The sequence below is a fragment of the Sus scrofa genome, chromosome 13 (assembly GCF_054392235.1).
Source record: "Sus scrofa isolate SSC_HxYL_T2T_F1_AM1 chromosome 13, Sscrofa_HxYL_maternal_Yorkshire_Landrace_v2.0, whole genome shotgun sequence".
In the NCBI taxonomy this organism is placed as follows: Eukaryota; Metazoa; Chordata; class Mammalia; order Artiodactyla; family Suidae; genus Sus; species Sus scrofa.
Window position 1 is genome coordinate 105,898,392 of NC_139395.1, and position 15,290 is coordinate 105,913,681.

Below are 15,290 nucleotides of genomic sequence, written 5' to 3' on the forward strand. Positions count from 1 at the left end.
AAGAAGACATTCCCTGACATAAGCTCAATGCATCAGCTCCTTTAATATCACCCCTGATTTCACACCCAGGTATCGAGCCAGGCTTCTGAGGGCTACGTGGTCAGAGAGAATGAAATCCATGACCCTGGCACTTACAACGAGGAGACTTGATGATACGATAGAACCGTTTAAAATACAATTTCCTCAGTACCTTGCCTGAATTTCTCTCGGCTGAACTGTATCTACCTGACTCCAGCCTATCACAAGCAGCCCCGTCAGTGAGCCTTAATCACGCACAGTGGCTGAGGGACGGCAGCTGCTTTGGTGCATATGTGCCTCTGATAACAGAACCCATTTAACTGCTCCGAATCCACAGGGTATGATTATGTTGGGGTAATAACTCCTGAGAACAGCTTCACCACAGTTACAACATGCTGAGAGGGAGCGAAATACAAATCCTGCATAAATTAGTCTGCCAGGTACAGTTCGCTGTTCGTTAGGGCTATCATACCTGTAATAAAAGGGTATCACAGCACAACCTGTCTGGGTGTTTAGCTCCATGACTAGATGAAAGGCAAATTTGTCATTGTTTCATTTAAATGAGTTTTTTTAAAATATGCCTTTAGCTTTATGAAATCTCTGATATAGTTCAGAGATAAAGATGAGCTTTTGTTTTTCATTTCTTGAAAAGGAGAGATTTTAATTTACACTCTAATTCTATCCCATTGATTCCTGATAAAAATACCAGGTTTCGAAATGAATCAAATGCTGTATACTTGTCTACCTCCTCACCCCTTTTTTTTGTCTCTGCCTCTATTTGAAACTGTTCAAGTCACCTCAGGGAGGAGGCTACCACTGTGGTCATTGCCATTGTGAAATAATTGTTGTAGTCCAAGTAACTAACTTGGAAGGTGATACCCTGCAGGTTTTGGCTGGCAGAGATTTTAATCAGCTCATCACATGTGCAATCAGATATCTTTGCCTTCAACATACACTATCAACATCAAGGTAATATAATTACATAACCCAAAGATTAGTCGTAAGCAAGTGACCAGCTTAACATGGATTATTAAACAGGTTTGGCTTGACTATTTTACTTTCCAAAGGTCAAAGACTGGGGCTGAAACAGGGCCACTGGAATGTGAAATGAAGAGGCAATGAATGAATTCAAGTCTTAGAGCCAAGTTCTTCTCATAGCATTGTTATATGAGAAGTCACTCTTGTGAAATTCCACCATAATTGTTTTTCATCTTTGAGCTTTTTTTAAAAAAACTGAAGTGTAGTTGATTTACAATATTATATTAGTTTCAGATATACAACATAGTAATTCGATATGTTTATAGATTACACTCCATACAAAGTTATTATAAAATATTGACTATATTCCCTGCACTATACATTACATCCTCATAACTATCTTATAGCTAGTAGTTTATACCTCTTAATCCCCTTCACCTATTTTGCCTCTCCTGCCCCTCTCCTCTCTGGTAATTGCTAATTTGTTCTCTGTATCTGTGAGTCTGTTTCTGTTTTGTTATATTTGTTTGTTGCTTTTGTATTTTAGATTCCAGGTATAATTGAAAACATGTAGCATTTGTCTTTCTTTGTGTGACTTGATATTTCACTAAGTATAACACCCTCCAAGTCCATCCACATTATTACAAATGGCAAGATTTTATACCTCTTTTATAGCTGAGTAATATTCCATTGTGTGTGTGTGTATATATATATGTATATATAAAATGTAAATTATATAAAAAGATATAAAACATATCTTTTCTGTTAATCTGTTGATAGACACTTAGACTGTTTCTATATGTTGGCTATTGTAAATAAGGCTGCTGTGAACATTGTGATGTTCATATCCTTTTGAATGAGTGTTTCTGCTTTCTTTGGATGAGTATCCAGGTGTGGAATTGCTGGATTGTGTGGCAGTTCTATTTTTAATTTTTTGAGGAGCCTCTGTACTGTTTTCCATAGTGGCTGCACCAATTTACAGTCCCATCGGCAGTGCACAAATGTTCCCTTTTCTCTACATTCTCACCAACCCAGCATAATATTTTAAATAAATGGTGAGGATTTCCCACTGTGGTACACTGGGTTAAAGATCCAATGTTGGTACAGCTGTGGTGTAGGTTGCAGCTGCTGCTCACATTCAATCCCTGCCAGGAAACTTCCATATGCTGCAGTGTGGCAAAGAAAGAAAAATGAAGGAAGGCAGGCAAGCAAAGAAAGAAAAAGGAAGGAAGGAAGGAAGGAAGGGAGAAAGAAAGAAAGAAAGAAAGAGAGAAAGAGAGAAAGGGAGAGAGAAAGAAAGAGAGAAAGAAAGAGAGAAAGAAAGAAAGAAAAGAAATAGATGGTGAAACTGAGGCAGTATATTTCCCTCATCTCTTTGCATCAGTTTTGCATATTGTAAGGAGACAGGCTGTAGCAGAGGGATGAGCAGATCTATCACATGCATCTGAATTTTAATCCTAGGTCCGCTAATTGCTAGGTCTGTGATTTTGGAAATTTTTTGTGACCTCTCTGAATTTCCAGTTTATTTGTTTAAGAGAAGTATTATCATAAGCCTTCCCATGTAAGAGTTGGAGATAATATAGGCAAAATACCAGGCACCTGTGAGACACCCAATACATGGGCAACTGGAATTAGTATCTTTTTTTTTTTTTTTTTTTTTTTTTTTGGATTGTCTGAATGTCCTTAAGGAAGAGGAATCACCCTCAGAGATTAAAAGAGAAAGCTGGAGTTCCCGTCGTGGCGCAGTGGTTAACGAATCCGACTAGGAACCATGAGGTTGCCAGTTCAGTCCTTGCCCTTGCTCAGTGGGTTAACGATCCGGCGTTGCCGTGAGCTGTGGTGTAGGTTGCAGACGCAGCTCGGATCCCGCGTTGCTGTGGCTCTGGCGTAGGCCGGTGGCTACAGCTCCGATTCAACCCCTAGCCTGGGAACCTCCATATGCCGCGGGAGCGGCCCAAGAAATAGCAACAACAACAAAAAGACAAAAGACAAAAAAAATAAAAAATAAAAAAAAATAAAAGAGAAAGCAGAACAGCAAATTGTGAGAACAATTTAAGAGTCATCCTCCAACAGGTAAAGTTCACACACCAGAGTTAAGTTAAGTTCAACTGAGGACCTGCTACGCTGAGCTTCAAAACCAACCCCTCAGCCTCTACTTCATGTCTCAGGTAAGCCCAGGTCAATGACCACTAGCTGTTAGGGTGGAAGGTAATTTACAGAGAAGGGGTGTATGTGTGTGTGTGTGTGTTGTGTGTACATAGATATATATGCAAAATTATAATTGTCAAACGAGGCTGATTTTATAGGTTGTTGTTTTGGGGGTTTTTTTTTGTTTGTTTTTTGTTTTTTTGCTAGTAAGGATATTGAAGATAGTTGTTAGGGACAGAGAAATAAACGTTATTGTTGTCCTGGAATAGCGAAGGAGAACCAGAAGTTCCTTTTCTCAAAAGACCTTTCCCATCTCTCTCACTAATTCAAGGATAATTTTTGCTTAAGTTCTGCCTTTGGGTAGAGAATATCCTTGGAGTGTTAAATACACTAGCCATTCCTCAGTTCCTGCCGTTACCAGTTTGTGAAATCAAATTCAGAAAGGGGGAGTTTTTAGTGAGGATGGGAGAAGAGTTTCTAGGAAAAATAGAGGAAAAAAATGGAAGAAAGTAGGGCAGTATCTCCCTGTCTTTCGGTTTTCTCCTTTTTTATTTTCTTAAGAATTCCCTCTTCATTGTTTGGGTGTTTATGGCCATTCCTGTTCTCTGGGACCCGCTAACCTGGCTCCCTAGAATTCCAAAGAATCCTGTTTTTCATTTCCCCTTCTTTAACCTGCAATTTTTCTACACAAAAAGTAAAAGGTTATAACAGGGAAAAAGCAAAGAATTCACTTTGATAATGAAATTCATCTGGGTCCCAATAAATGGTAGGTACTTCAGAACACTTTAAAAATCAGGGGCTTTGAGAACCAAACAGCAAAGGCACATAGAACGCACCACCTCTAATGATGGAGGCTACAGTCTGTCAGTGGAAGCTTCCAGCAATTGAAACTGGAAGGGTCATGCAAATTTAAAGCTGGAAGGACCTTGCCTAGAGCAGTCATCCCCTCATTATATGGATCATGGTGTTTGAACTGAAAGAGATGTTAGAAATCACCTAGTTTCACCTCCCATTTTGTAGATGCAAGAACTGAAAACCAATGAAGTGACATAGTTTGCGGAAGCTCTAATCCCCATTAAGTGTCAGAGCCCTGCCACCATCCCAAATTGCTCAACCTCAATAGTGTCAGTTTACCAATTATTTATTAAGTCCCCCTTTGTGACATGCAGAGTGTTAGGTCCTGGTTTGAGGGAGTGCAAGAATGCGTAATACATGACCCCTAAGTTTTTTTTTTTTTTTTGGAATGACATGTGGAAGTACCCTGGCCAGGGACTGAACCCGAGTCACAGCCATGACCCACAGCACAGCACCGAAAACACTGGATCCTTAACCTGCTGCACCAAGAAAGAACTACCCTTGCCTTCTTGGGGCTCAGGATCTCCTTGCAGAGAAATACACATATTCTCAAATACTGATAATATAAGGTGGTTAGAAATAGTAGAGTGAACATCAAGGTCCTGAAAGAATAGAGGAAGAAACAATTATTTAGCTGAGAGATTGGTTTTTCCCTTCATACCAGTGCTTCCTAAATATTACTATCTTTTATCTCACTAATTCCCAACATATCTATTAGCTGGACTGTTTGTTGTTGTTGTTGTTGTTATTTATCTTATTTTTATGTCTGCACCCATGGCTAATGGAAGTTCCCAGGCTAGGGATTGAATCTGAGCTGCAGCTGTGACCTACACCACAGTAGCACCAGAGTCTAACCCACTGTGCTGAGTTGGGGATCAAATGGTGCCACCACAGCAACCTGAGCTATGGATTCCTAACACCACAAGAACTCTTAGATGGACTGTTTTAATGAGTGAATGAGACTAGACAATAGGGCCCCCACATACAACCCCCCCACCCCAGCTAAAAGGCTGGAAGGGCCCTGCCTGCTGGGTGAAATAGTACAAGTGACTTCCTTCCCCTCTCCCTCCCACCAGGTAGTATTTCCTGAACTTAGTAGGTGTCCCTCCCACCCCACATGCCTGCTTCCACACAGGTGGTGTGCTGAGGAAAGAGGGAGAGACAAGCAGTGTTACCAGAAGGAGGTACTTCGAAGGTGTATGGTTCTGCTAGGGAGGGAGAACTTGCAGTTCTGTAGGCAGGGAGATGGGAGGGATGTGAGGTGTATAGGAGGGTGCGGCAGGTGTGGTCAGCAGGAGACGGGAATCACTTGCAGGAGACCATGGTGACAGAACGCCAACTCTCAGTGATGGTCTCAGAGACTCTGAATCCCAACTATTCTATCCCAAATATATGTTTGAGAAGCCACCTGCTTGCTCACCGGAGTAGTTTCGACCTTCCCTCTGCAACTGGGCCACATGTCTCATTTGGTCAAGAAACTGCTTTTCTAAAATATGAAGTAAGCCAAATCTCTGCTAAGCTTTTTACAAATTTTCAATCATAAGGTTCAAATTAAAATGCTTTAAAAAGTATGACTCAAGTGGCAAGCTGTGCTATGTGATTGGTTAAATTTTATTCTTCACATTTCAAAAAAAAAAAAAAAATCCATATGTTTTCCCCAGCTCATTGAACTGCCTTGGCAATGAAGAGCTCAGCATATCTGGAAATGATTGATACCATATGATTCTTGGGTTTCATATTTTGATGGTGCTCTGCAGTAAAACAGTAAAACAGAAACCCACCCACGCACCCTGAGCTCAATACCGGCGCTTTTTGTCTTGATGGCTACATTTAGAGTTTAAACATCATCATTAAAATTTTACAGGTGACATATCAGGAGAAATTAAGCCGACTAGTTGTATTGCCTTGAAAGGAAAACAGTTCTTCATTATAATGAATGAAATTGTGTGCTAGGTAGGAATGTTAGTGACCCCTGGAAGATGAACCGCTGACCCATAAGTGGATGAGAACTAGCCAGAGTAAACGAGGCAGAAGTTTTCCCAGCATAATTGTGCACGCTGGCAGGGAAGATTTTTGTTATAATTAAAAGAGATAGAGTGGTCAATAGGGAACATTTAATAGGAACAAACATGACAGTATCGCCTAACTATTTTTCTGGTCCATTCTTCATCCCCATGCTATACCGTATATCTGGGTTTTAAAAGTGACAAAGACAGTGCACATAAAAATAACACACATAAACTTGAACAGCAGAACCAAGCAAAAATTCATTTAGAATAAGGACACTGTCAAAGCCTAATTCATTCAGAATAAATCTCCAACTAAATTTGCACTCTCCAGTGCAAGATTTCCTTCACTAGGCTGAGGACATTGTTCAGAGTATCACAGGGACTAATGCAATTCTGTGAGGTTGGCAAGGCTATTTAAGCCCCACCAGCTCTGAGTCTTTAAGGAAAGCTAAAGGCTACCTGATTCCAACAACTTCATTATGGACAGGACCTGTGTAAGACACAGCCATTAAAAAAAAAAATCCTGCATTGAACTGCAGAGGAATATGGCCTTGTGAGGATTAAATGAGACGAAATAGCTGTAGTGCTTACTGTGTAGCAAGTATTTAGAAAACATATTATTGTTTTGAGGCTTGTCCTACGGTATGAGTGAAGTCAATCTATAGTTTCTCACTGTAGAGAATGCAAAGGCTCCAGAAAATCCCCTGTGGGCTCCTCGCTTTTGTCTAAATTCATTTGTGAAGAGCTTGACTTACACTTGAGCTGCCAATGACTCATGGTTAAATCATTTCACTCATCTTTTTTCCTTTTTCGTTTTCTTAATACAGCTGCAAATCATGTGACATTCTGCTTTGTTCCACCCCCCCCACCCCCACCCCCGCCCCGGAACCTCTAAGGGAAGCTAAGCAACTCTAACAGCCCCATTACCTTAATGAACCCAAGCCATTCAGTGAAAAGGGTGGGTATCCACTTCATCAAATCTAGTGGATGATAATTTCTTGAAAAGCTGAGGACTAATTCTTAGGGATTTTCTGGAGCCCTATGCAAATTCATATCACTTAATAACCTATGTGAGTTGAAGGTTGGTGTCCAATGACTGCTAAGGAATTATAAGGAATATTGCAGAAATATAAATAGGCCAGCACTGAAATTTAATTAGATACTGCATATGTTAATAATAAATTCAATTAATTTAGCCTTCTACCTATGCTAGAGAAAAAAAAAAATAGCCGGGAAAAATAATAATTCATTTTAAATGCCTCAATTGGTAACCTTCTTTCCTGAAGAGTGATTTATGCAGTAATTTACTGGCTGTATCTTCATAAGATTGTTCCAAACCAGCCCTTTTGAAATAATAATAATTTCTGAATGTGTGCTGGGAGAGATATAACAAATGACTTCTTATTAATTTTCATTTAATGAGTTGCCTATTCACATGGTAATTTTTAAAAATTCTCTACTTAAGATAAACAGGTTATAAATATTGTAGGTAACACTTCCATTTCACAAATATCACGACAGGGAAATCTGTCTCATATTCTCTACATGCTTTGAAGGTCAATCGGTGACAAATTTTCTACCCTAAATAGGTATCTAATTCTGTCCCAGGGAGCACAGCATATCATGTTAAATTTCCTAGTCAAATGATCCAAATTGGTTAAGCATAAAATAAAAAAATTATCAACAGCAAAGGTACTAGCAGGGAAAATAGAGGTATAGACAGGAAACAAAGTTATGCACAAGGAGGATAAGCAGTTTGAGTTTATATGACGTTGGTTCTTTTTTTTAAAGAACAGAACAAAGATCATCTCTTAAAGCTTACCTTTCTCTCTAAGTTCCCTTCTTTTTAAAAAAAGATCCTATAATTTCTTACATAAATATTAATATTAAAGAATTTTAATTGTTTATTCAAAAGGTTTAACTCCATAGCAACTCATTCACTATACGTTGTCATAAGAAAAATAGCATGAATGGAATAACTAATAAAATAAAAACAAAATGAAAAAAGCCAGGAAGAAGAAACTGCTCAAAAGAGTCTTAGGTATTTCAAAGGGTTCATACCTGTTTAAAAAGTCCTGCAATAGATAGGGCAAGTCTCTCAATAATTTCTTGCGACACTTGAAGGAGCATACCTAAAGTGTTAAATTATTCAAATGCAATTGTTACTTACATGAAAACCGAAAAGGCCTGGCTCCCAACCCGCACTGCCTCACGCCTTCTCCATGGAAAAGCCCGTACTGCATCTCGCCCATGAACTTGTCCAGCTCCTGTCCTGAAGCGTTGACGAGAAGAGCCCCAGTTTTGCAGAAGAAGGTGGCTTTGATCCACAGAGGGGTCCCCAGGGCTGTCACAACTCCGAGGGCACACAAGAAGCTTAACACCCCAGCCATGCAAAAAATGACTTTCTTCTGTTGGTTTGGCATGATGAAAAATGGCTTCTGTGAGGGTGAGCTTCAAAAACAAGACCCTTTGTGACCGATGAGAAGTGACTGCCCCTTTGACTGCATTTATTGTGGAAGCTGAAAGGACAGATCCCAGCTGTATAGGCAGTTTCACCAGTGACGGTGTTTCTCACCAGGTTAAAGGTCAGAATGCCAGGATGCAGGCAGCTTCATCACGCTTACTTGCTTTTTTCTCCTTTTCGGCTGCTGCTTCTAATTGGAAATCTTTGGACTAAGAATCTGTAAAATAAAACTTTCTAACTGCCTTCAAGTATCTCCTCTTCTGTCCCTTGGTAACAGAGTCTAAGGTAACAGATGAAGTCCTCCGTGTAACTTGATAAATGCCTCCCCTTTCCTCTGCCTTTTGTCTGATTGGGTGAGTTGAAACTTTCAGAAATAGGCTTGGCTTCTATGGTAAATTTTCAGCAACTTGAGAAGTGCATTTATTGATGTGTTTTTGTTTTGGGTGGGGAGATAAGAGGAGTTTTGGCAGAGGTAGGAAGACTATTAATTGACTATACATATGCAATTATATGTATGCAATTAACATATATGCGATTAATTGATTCTGAAAAATATTCATTGTCACAGGACAAAATATTGGACTGAAATGGGGTCTGCATGGATATGAAGTTCCATATTCCAACCACTGGGGATCCTAACACCTTTTATCTCAGATCCATGATTTGGAACCAGCGTGTTGATAGAGAATTTGATTCAGTTTTTTGCTGGCACACAAAAAATATGGAGATGCAGGTGCAAATATCTAAATTTCCCTTAAAACATCTGGCTACTTTGGGGCAATGGCAAGGGATTGTGGTTCTGGATCTGAGAAATACCAGAATCTGTAACGAAGACAAAGGCATTATCATGGTAATAATGGATTGTGGTCAGATGGAAGGCTCTAAGAATTCATCACTGAAAAGCGAGGATCCCAGCAGAGGTAATGGGTCAGGGAGACAAGAGAGAAAGGCAGGAACAAGATTAAGCAGCAAAGTGCATTTGGTTAAATTGTCAAGATCTGAAAACTGAAGTTCAGAATTCAGTGACAGCTTTTTAACTCTGCATTTCCAGTGACATTTCTCTTTTTGCAAGTATAGCAGGCACTCATGCACGTGTGTGTGTGTGTGTGTGTGTGTGTGTGTGTGCGCATTTGCTGAACGTCTATACCACGTTATTGTGCTGGACTCTGAGCTACAAGGTGAACTTTTAGTAAGAAATTGGTATGTCTGATACTTTTCTAAGTGTTTTACCGAAATTAATTCTCACAATTAACATATAGGTGATAATGAAGCAGATCGTGGTGATATCCCCATTTCGTAGATAAGGCAACTGAGGCTCAGAATGAGCAAACAACTTGCCCACAAGCATAGGAGAACTGGATTCAAATCCAGGTCTTCTAATTCTGAAGTTTATGTGCCAGTTGTCGCAGCCCTTGACCTTGGAGAGATGACACGCTCTTCAGTTTGGGTTAGGGCGGGCTGGGAGCAACAGGGCCCAGTGGCTCATCTTTAGTTTTACATTGGTTGTGGGTGCTCAGGAAACATAGACATTTGCAAACAGAACTTTCACAGTTGGTCAAATCATGTGTTTCTGCTAGTTTCTAGTCTCTTGATCCATCTTAGAAAAAGTTAATAAGTGAAGATTCTACACCATTATTGGCATAAATGAGTCTCTAGGTTAAAAGCACTCTGAGGAGAACTTTTGAGGTTTAATCTAAAAGCTGCCTTCTTTTAGTCATTGCCAGAGACTGTCTTATTGAAGATAGACAACAAAATACAGACCCAATTCAAGAGGTCACTGTCCCTTCAGGGCAGGAGGGGAGGTGTAAAACCAAGGCTACAGAAGGACAGGGCACATGCAGGAGTCCAAAGAGGCATTCAAAATTAGTTACGACATAAGTGAGTCTTTTTATTTTGTGGAACTTGGCACATAGAACAAACGACTCATCACAGGTTACTTGGCTTCCCAATGAATTCGCCACTGAATTTAGAGTGATTGCCAACATTGTCCATTAGCAAAACAAGGGGGGATCTATTGTCCCCAGGAAGTGGTTATGTGGGGGTACACATGCCACACCCATTCTGGAAACATTAAAATGTCTACAGAGAGCTTATTCAGTCAGCATATTCTGTAATTGGAGGAGACAGAACATGTCCAAGCCTGGAAGCAGAAGTTACCTACAACTTAATCAATACAATTAATACCTCTAGAGAAAAGAAAAGACGTAGTAGCAGAGGGGTAGTTAGCATAGGACATTGGTTTAATGAACAAACCCAGCCAAATGTACGTAAAGCTGTCCAAGAAGCAAAGCTCTGACTGGGGATGTGGACAGCAAGGGGATCACATCAGCTCTTAAGTTTGCATCAGTCTATAGTGAAGTTTTCCCTGATCTGTAGAAACCTGAGAAAAATAAATACAACACAGCGAGTTCATCTTTTATTCTGAAATTGGATCCTTCCTAATTTTTGTAAGACTTCCTTTCTTTAATGAAATAATGGTAGTTAAATTTTTAATGTCCTTGCTTGGCAACTTATATAATTGGCAAACCTATATCTGTTTCAAGTTAAAAAAAAAAATCTGCTGGTCTATGACATGCCCACCATGGATCTCTGTGTGGAAGCAATGAAGCCTAAAGCCTCACTGTGGCCTGAATGACCTCTTTGCCCTAACCCAGTTGTTCTCAGCTGCTCATTGGAATCACTTGCGATTTTTAAAAATGCTGATGTGTGGGTCCCAATCCTGAGATTTAGATTTATTTGATTTCTGTGTATGGCCTCAGTGTAGAATCGCCCCCAGGTGATTGCAATGTACAGTCAAGGTTGGGAACAAGGGCGTGGACCCCATTCTGTACAGCTGCCTTCTGATGATGGCCTGGGATTTGCAGGTCTCTCTGTGCTGGAATGCATCAGGGATGGTCCTCTGGTTACTGGAGAGGAAGGTTCTCATGACCAGTTAGTCAGCTGGCACTACCATTTGTAGCTTAGACTGTCCTGAGTTTTGTTCAGTACCAAGAGCATGATCTTTCTTTCTTTTTAATTTTATTGAAGTGTAGATTTACAATGTGTTAATTTCTGCTGTACAGCAGTTATAGATATTCTTTTTCATGTTCTTCTCCATTATGGTTTATCACAGGTGTTAAAAATAGCTCCCTATGCTATGCAGTAGGATCTTATTGTTTGTCCATCCTATAGACACTAGTCTGTATCTGCTGATCCCGAACTCCCACTCTTTCTTCACCCACTCCTCTGCCAACCTTGGCTACCACTGTTCTCTGTAACTAAGAGCATGATCTTGTTGAGCTGTCTTGATGAGGTCAAGTTTCAGCACATCCAAGCAAGAGGAAAGACCAGGCTGTGGATCATAGCTTTACCCCAAGTCACTGTGTGATTGTCACTGGTGAGTCTCCTGGTTGTGAAGAGCCCCCATGGGTCCTATGCCCACCTGCGCTCCTCTCTGTGCAGCTAGCTCCCTTTCAAACTTCGACATCAGCCACCCACAGGCTGCATAGTAGTATGTGTGATCCACCCTCTGAGGATGATATAATAGAACCTGGCAGTCATTATGCCTGACAGCCTTCTTTTGAAATTTCATCTTAAGTGTCTTGAATGACAGTGATGACACCATTTTCCTTGCAGTCTCTCTGAGATTTTGAGTCATTAATGTCAGCAAGTTTTCACCAAGTATCTTACTGAAAGCTTTACTTCTCTCAATCTTAATAGCAATATATTTGGTGACATAAGGAAATGGAGCTAAGCCTTTTCACCTTCCCCCCATGACCGCTTTCTTGTGCTGGATGATGAAATTATTCCTCAGTATGACTAGAAACAGTATCAAGAAAGGAGTACAATGGTAGATGATGTTTTTATTTCCAGTACATCATTTACATCTCGTCTCACACTAATTTCGGCTTCATTGGTTTCTCCTTATGGTCACTCAAAAAAAAAAAAAAAAAAAAAAAAATCCTCACCTGACTTGTTCCCTGAGAGTAAGAGCACTGGGAAGAAAGATGTGCTCCAAGGTCTGCCTCCAGGCCCATCACTAAATTAAGAATTGGCATTTGTCTTAGTCATTTATGAAAAGAGTGGTCTTGGCTATATGTATAGGTAATTCTCAAATTATTTTCAACCAGAGAAATCACTTCCTTGACTGAACTCTTGGGTGTAAAAAGAGATAAAAATTGAGCTTTTATACTGATAGAGGTGGGGATCCAAGAGCTTTGTCACTGGGCCTCCTTACTTCTGTTTTTTTTCTTGATTGCACCTATGGCATGTGGAAGTTCCCAGGCTAGAGACCAAACCTGCACCACCGCAACGACCCAAGCCACTGCAGTGACAATGACCAATCCCTAACCTGCTGCACCACAAGAGAACACCCCCCTCACTTCTTATTCCCTAAGGGCCCCCAACCCCTATACTAAAGTCAGCTCTGAGAAGTACAGTGACAAGCATTGACCAAATTAATCCTTTAACTAAAACTTTTTTTTTTGGCAAATTATAGAATTTAAATTTGTCCATTTGCTAGGAGTTCCCAGTGTACTTCAATGGGTTAAGAACCCAACACAGTGTATGTGAGGACATGGGCTCAATTCCTGGCCTTGCTCAGTGGGTTAAAGATGTGCTAGCTGCAGCATAGGTTGCCCATCTGGAGTTGCTGCAGGCCGGCAGCTGCAGCTCTGATTCTACCCCTAGCCCAGGAACTTCCATACGTGGCAGTTGTGGCACTAAGAAGAAAAAGCAAATTATTAATAAAATAAAATGGGTCCATTTGCTAGGTTATTTCTCATTTTTCCTTTGCTGTGCTAACCTGTTAGGTATTATACAACATTGCATTGCCGAGAAACACTAGATGGTTGATTATTCCAGTTATTAATTTTAGGTTATTTAGTGAGAATTTATGGGTTTTGTCTGATTTGTCACTAGGAATAGTGATTTCAGTTTTCTTCCCAATGGATCATTATACTCTAAAGCGTCTCTAAGAGAGATTCAACAAGGGTTTATCAAGCGTCCTATTCTAAGAGGCCTTTGTGAATCTATGCCATTTTTCTAATTTTTAAAGCAAAATCTGGCAAATTTGATTGACATTCCTTGACTAATTCAAGTTGCTGGTGATCCTGAAGTAGCACTGTCATTCTCTAATGACTGTAAGGGGGGCGGGGAACCACTCCACAGAAAGAATTGATTGATTTATTAGGGGGAAAATTACCGCATGTGCTAGACCTTGATTGCAGCTAATATTTGTAGAGCTAATTGCTTGAACTAGAGGATTAGAAGGGTTGAGGGAAGGGAAGAAAAAGAAAACAAAGTTGTCTTGGAATACAGATGAAGCCTCCATGGATTTGGGCTGGGATGAAGAATTTAGTGTGGGGCTTTTCAGGGTTGGCAACAATTGCAGGGACATTTAGAGTTAAGTACAGGAGTTGGGTGTCTCATCCAGAGTAGCCACAGAGAGAGAGAGTTGGAAGTGAAGAAAGACCTTTGCCCGCAACAAATAAGGTGGGTGACACCCCCGATTTTTCTGGATTTCTTGTTGCTGTCTCATTACAAGGCTTCGTTGATACTTAAACCTCAACCCAGCAGGATGCCCGAGCTATTACAGAAGGAAGGCACCATCTGAAATGCCCCTTTAATAAGAATAGATGAACCAGATTCCCAATACAGGGAAATAGTAAAATTTGCCTTGTTGCTATAACCTGGATATGTTGAGATGGTAAACTTTGGAGTAGTTTGAGTCTGTCATTACCAACGATTATTATTGTATAAATGTTTTCCTTTGTGTGGGTGTGTGTCACTTAAAATACTGACAACTTCTTTGATGATTTGCATCAAAATAATAGTAGCAATATTTACAAAAAATGTTACATGGAGGGGCTTACTCTGTTTCTGCTATATTTTAAGTGCTCTTCAGGTAGCAACTCATTTTTTTTTTCAGACCCACTGGGACAATTATTAGATTCCCTGTCCCTTCTCTGTTAAGATGTGCCAGGTAGTTAGCATAGCTTAATTTTCAGCCAGGTAGATCACAAAGTTTCCTAAAATATTCCTGAGGTGGAGAGGTGAATAATAGTACAATTAGGTGGATATAGCTTGTCCAATCTCTAGAAATAAGGAGTGTTAACTTCCGGAGCTATGCTAGCTAGAAAGCTCTTTAGACTAATTTACTCACCCATTTTTATCAGTGACTTGCATAAAACCCTAGATTATCTCTCATCCAAAATGTTAGCTTCATATCAAACCTTGATTTGAGCATTAACTGTGGGCAGAGACAGCTAAAAATAACAGATGACCATTGGACACTCGAGATTGTCTTAATACTTTCTAAGGATGGGACCAAAGCAAAGAGATGTCTTCAGGTTTGAAAAGGTAATTGCCTGGGGACATCTGGTTTGGCAGGGCTTCACAAGAAAAGACAATTAGCCAGACAATGAACTCAACAGGAGCCAACGTGTGAAATGAGTATGGCAGGTGCTACTACAGTGTAACACATACAGCTTTGGGGTGTCAGCTGAGCCCTCAGCCCTTTCTTTGAGAAATCCCTTCAGTAACTACAGATATCAGCTCTGAGGCCAATACATTTGTACTAAGTCACCCACCCTTTCTCGCCTGTGTTGATTAAAAATAGACATCTGGACCACTCAGAATGCATTTCCTGGAAATTTAGAAGTGCTGTTGAGAGGCACAAGGTCAACACCTTGGAGCCACTCTGCAGAAAGAGAAGGAAGCAGTCTCACCCCACAGAGAAGGCCTGGAAGTGCCCCCTACTGCTAGAGCTGATTGCTCCACTTTTTTATCAGCTATCACCCTGCTATTTCCCAGAAGTGCACTGTAGGTCTCTGTATCCA

At 40.3% G+C, this 15,290-nt stretch overlaps 1 protein-coding gene and 1 long non-coding RNA gene across 2 annotated transcripts in view; one reads left to right on the forward strand and one right to left on the reverse strand.

Moving 5' to 3' along the window:
- Window positions 1–8,762, reverse strand: part of CLRN1 (clarin 1) — a 44,075-nt gene extending 35,313 nt beyond the window's left edge. The window contains exon 1 of the mRNA XM_003358614.5: window positions 8,179–8,762. Coding sequence (XP_003358662.3) covers window positions 8,179–8,431 — 253 coding nt within the window. The 5' untranslated portion in view covers window positions 8,432–8,762. The remainder of the gene's footprint in view (window positions 1–8,178) is intronic.
- LOC110256316 (uncharacterized) overlaps window positions 1–15,290 on the forward strand; it is a 347,057-nt gene that overhangs the window by 274,172 nt on the left and 57,595 nt on the right. The gene's annotated exons all lie outside the window — the stretch shown is intronic.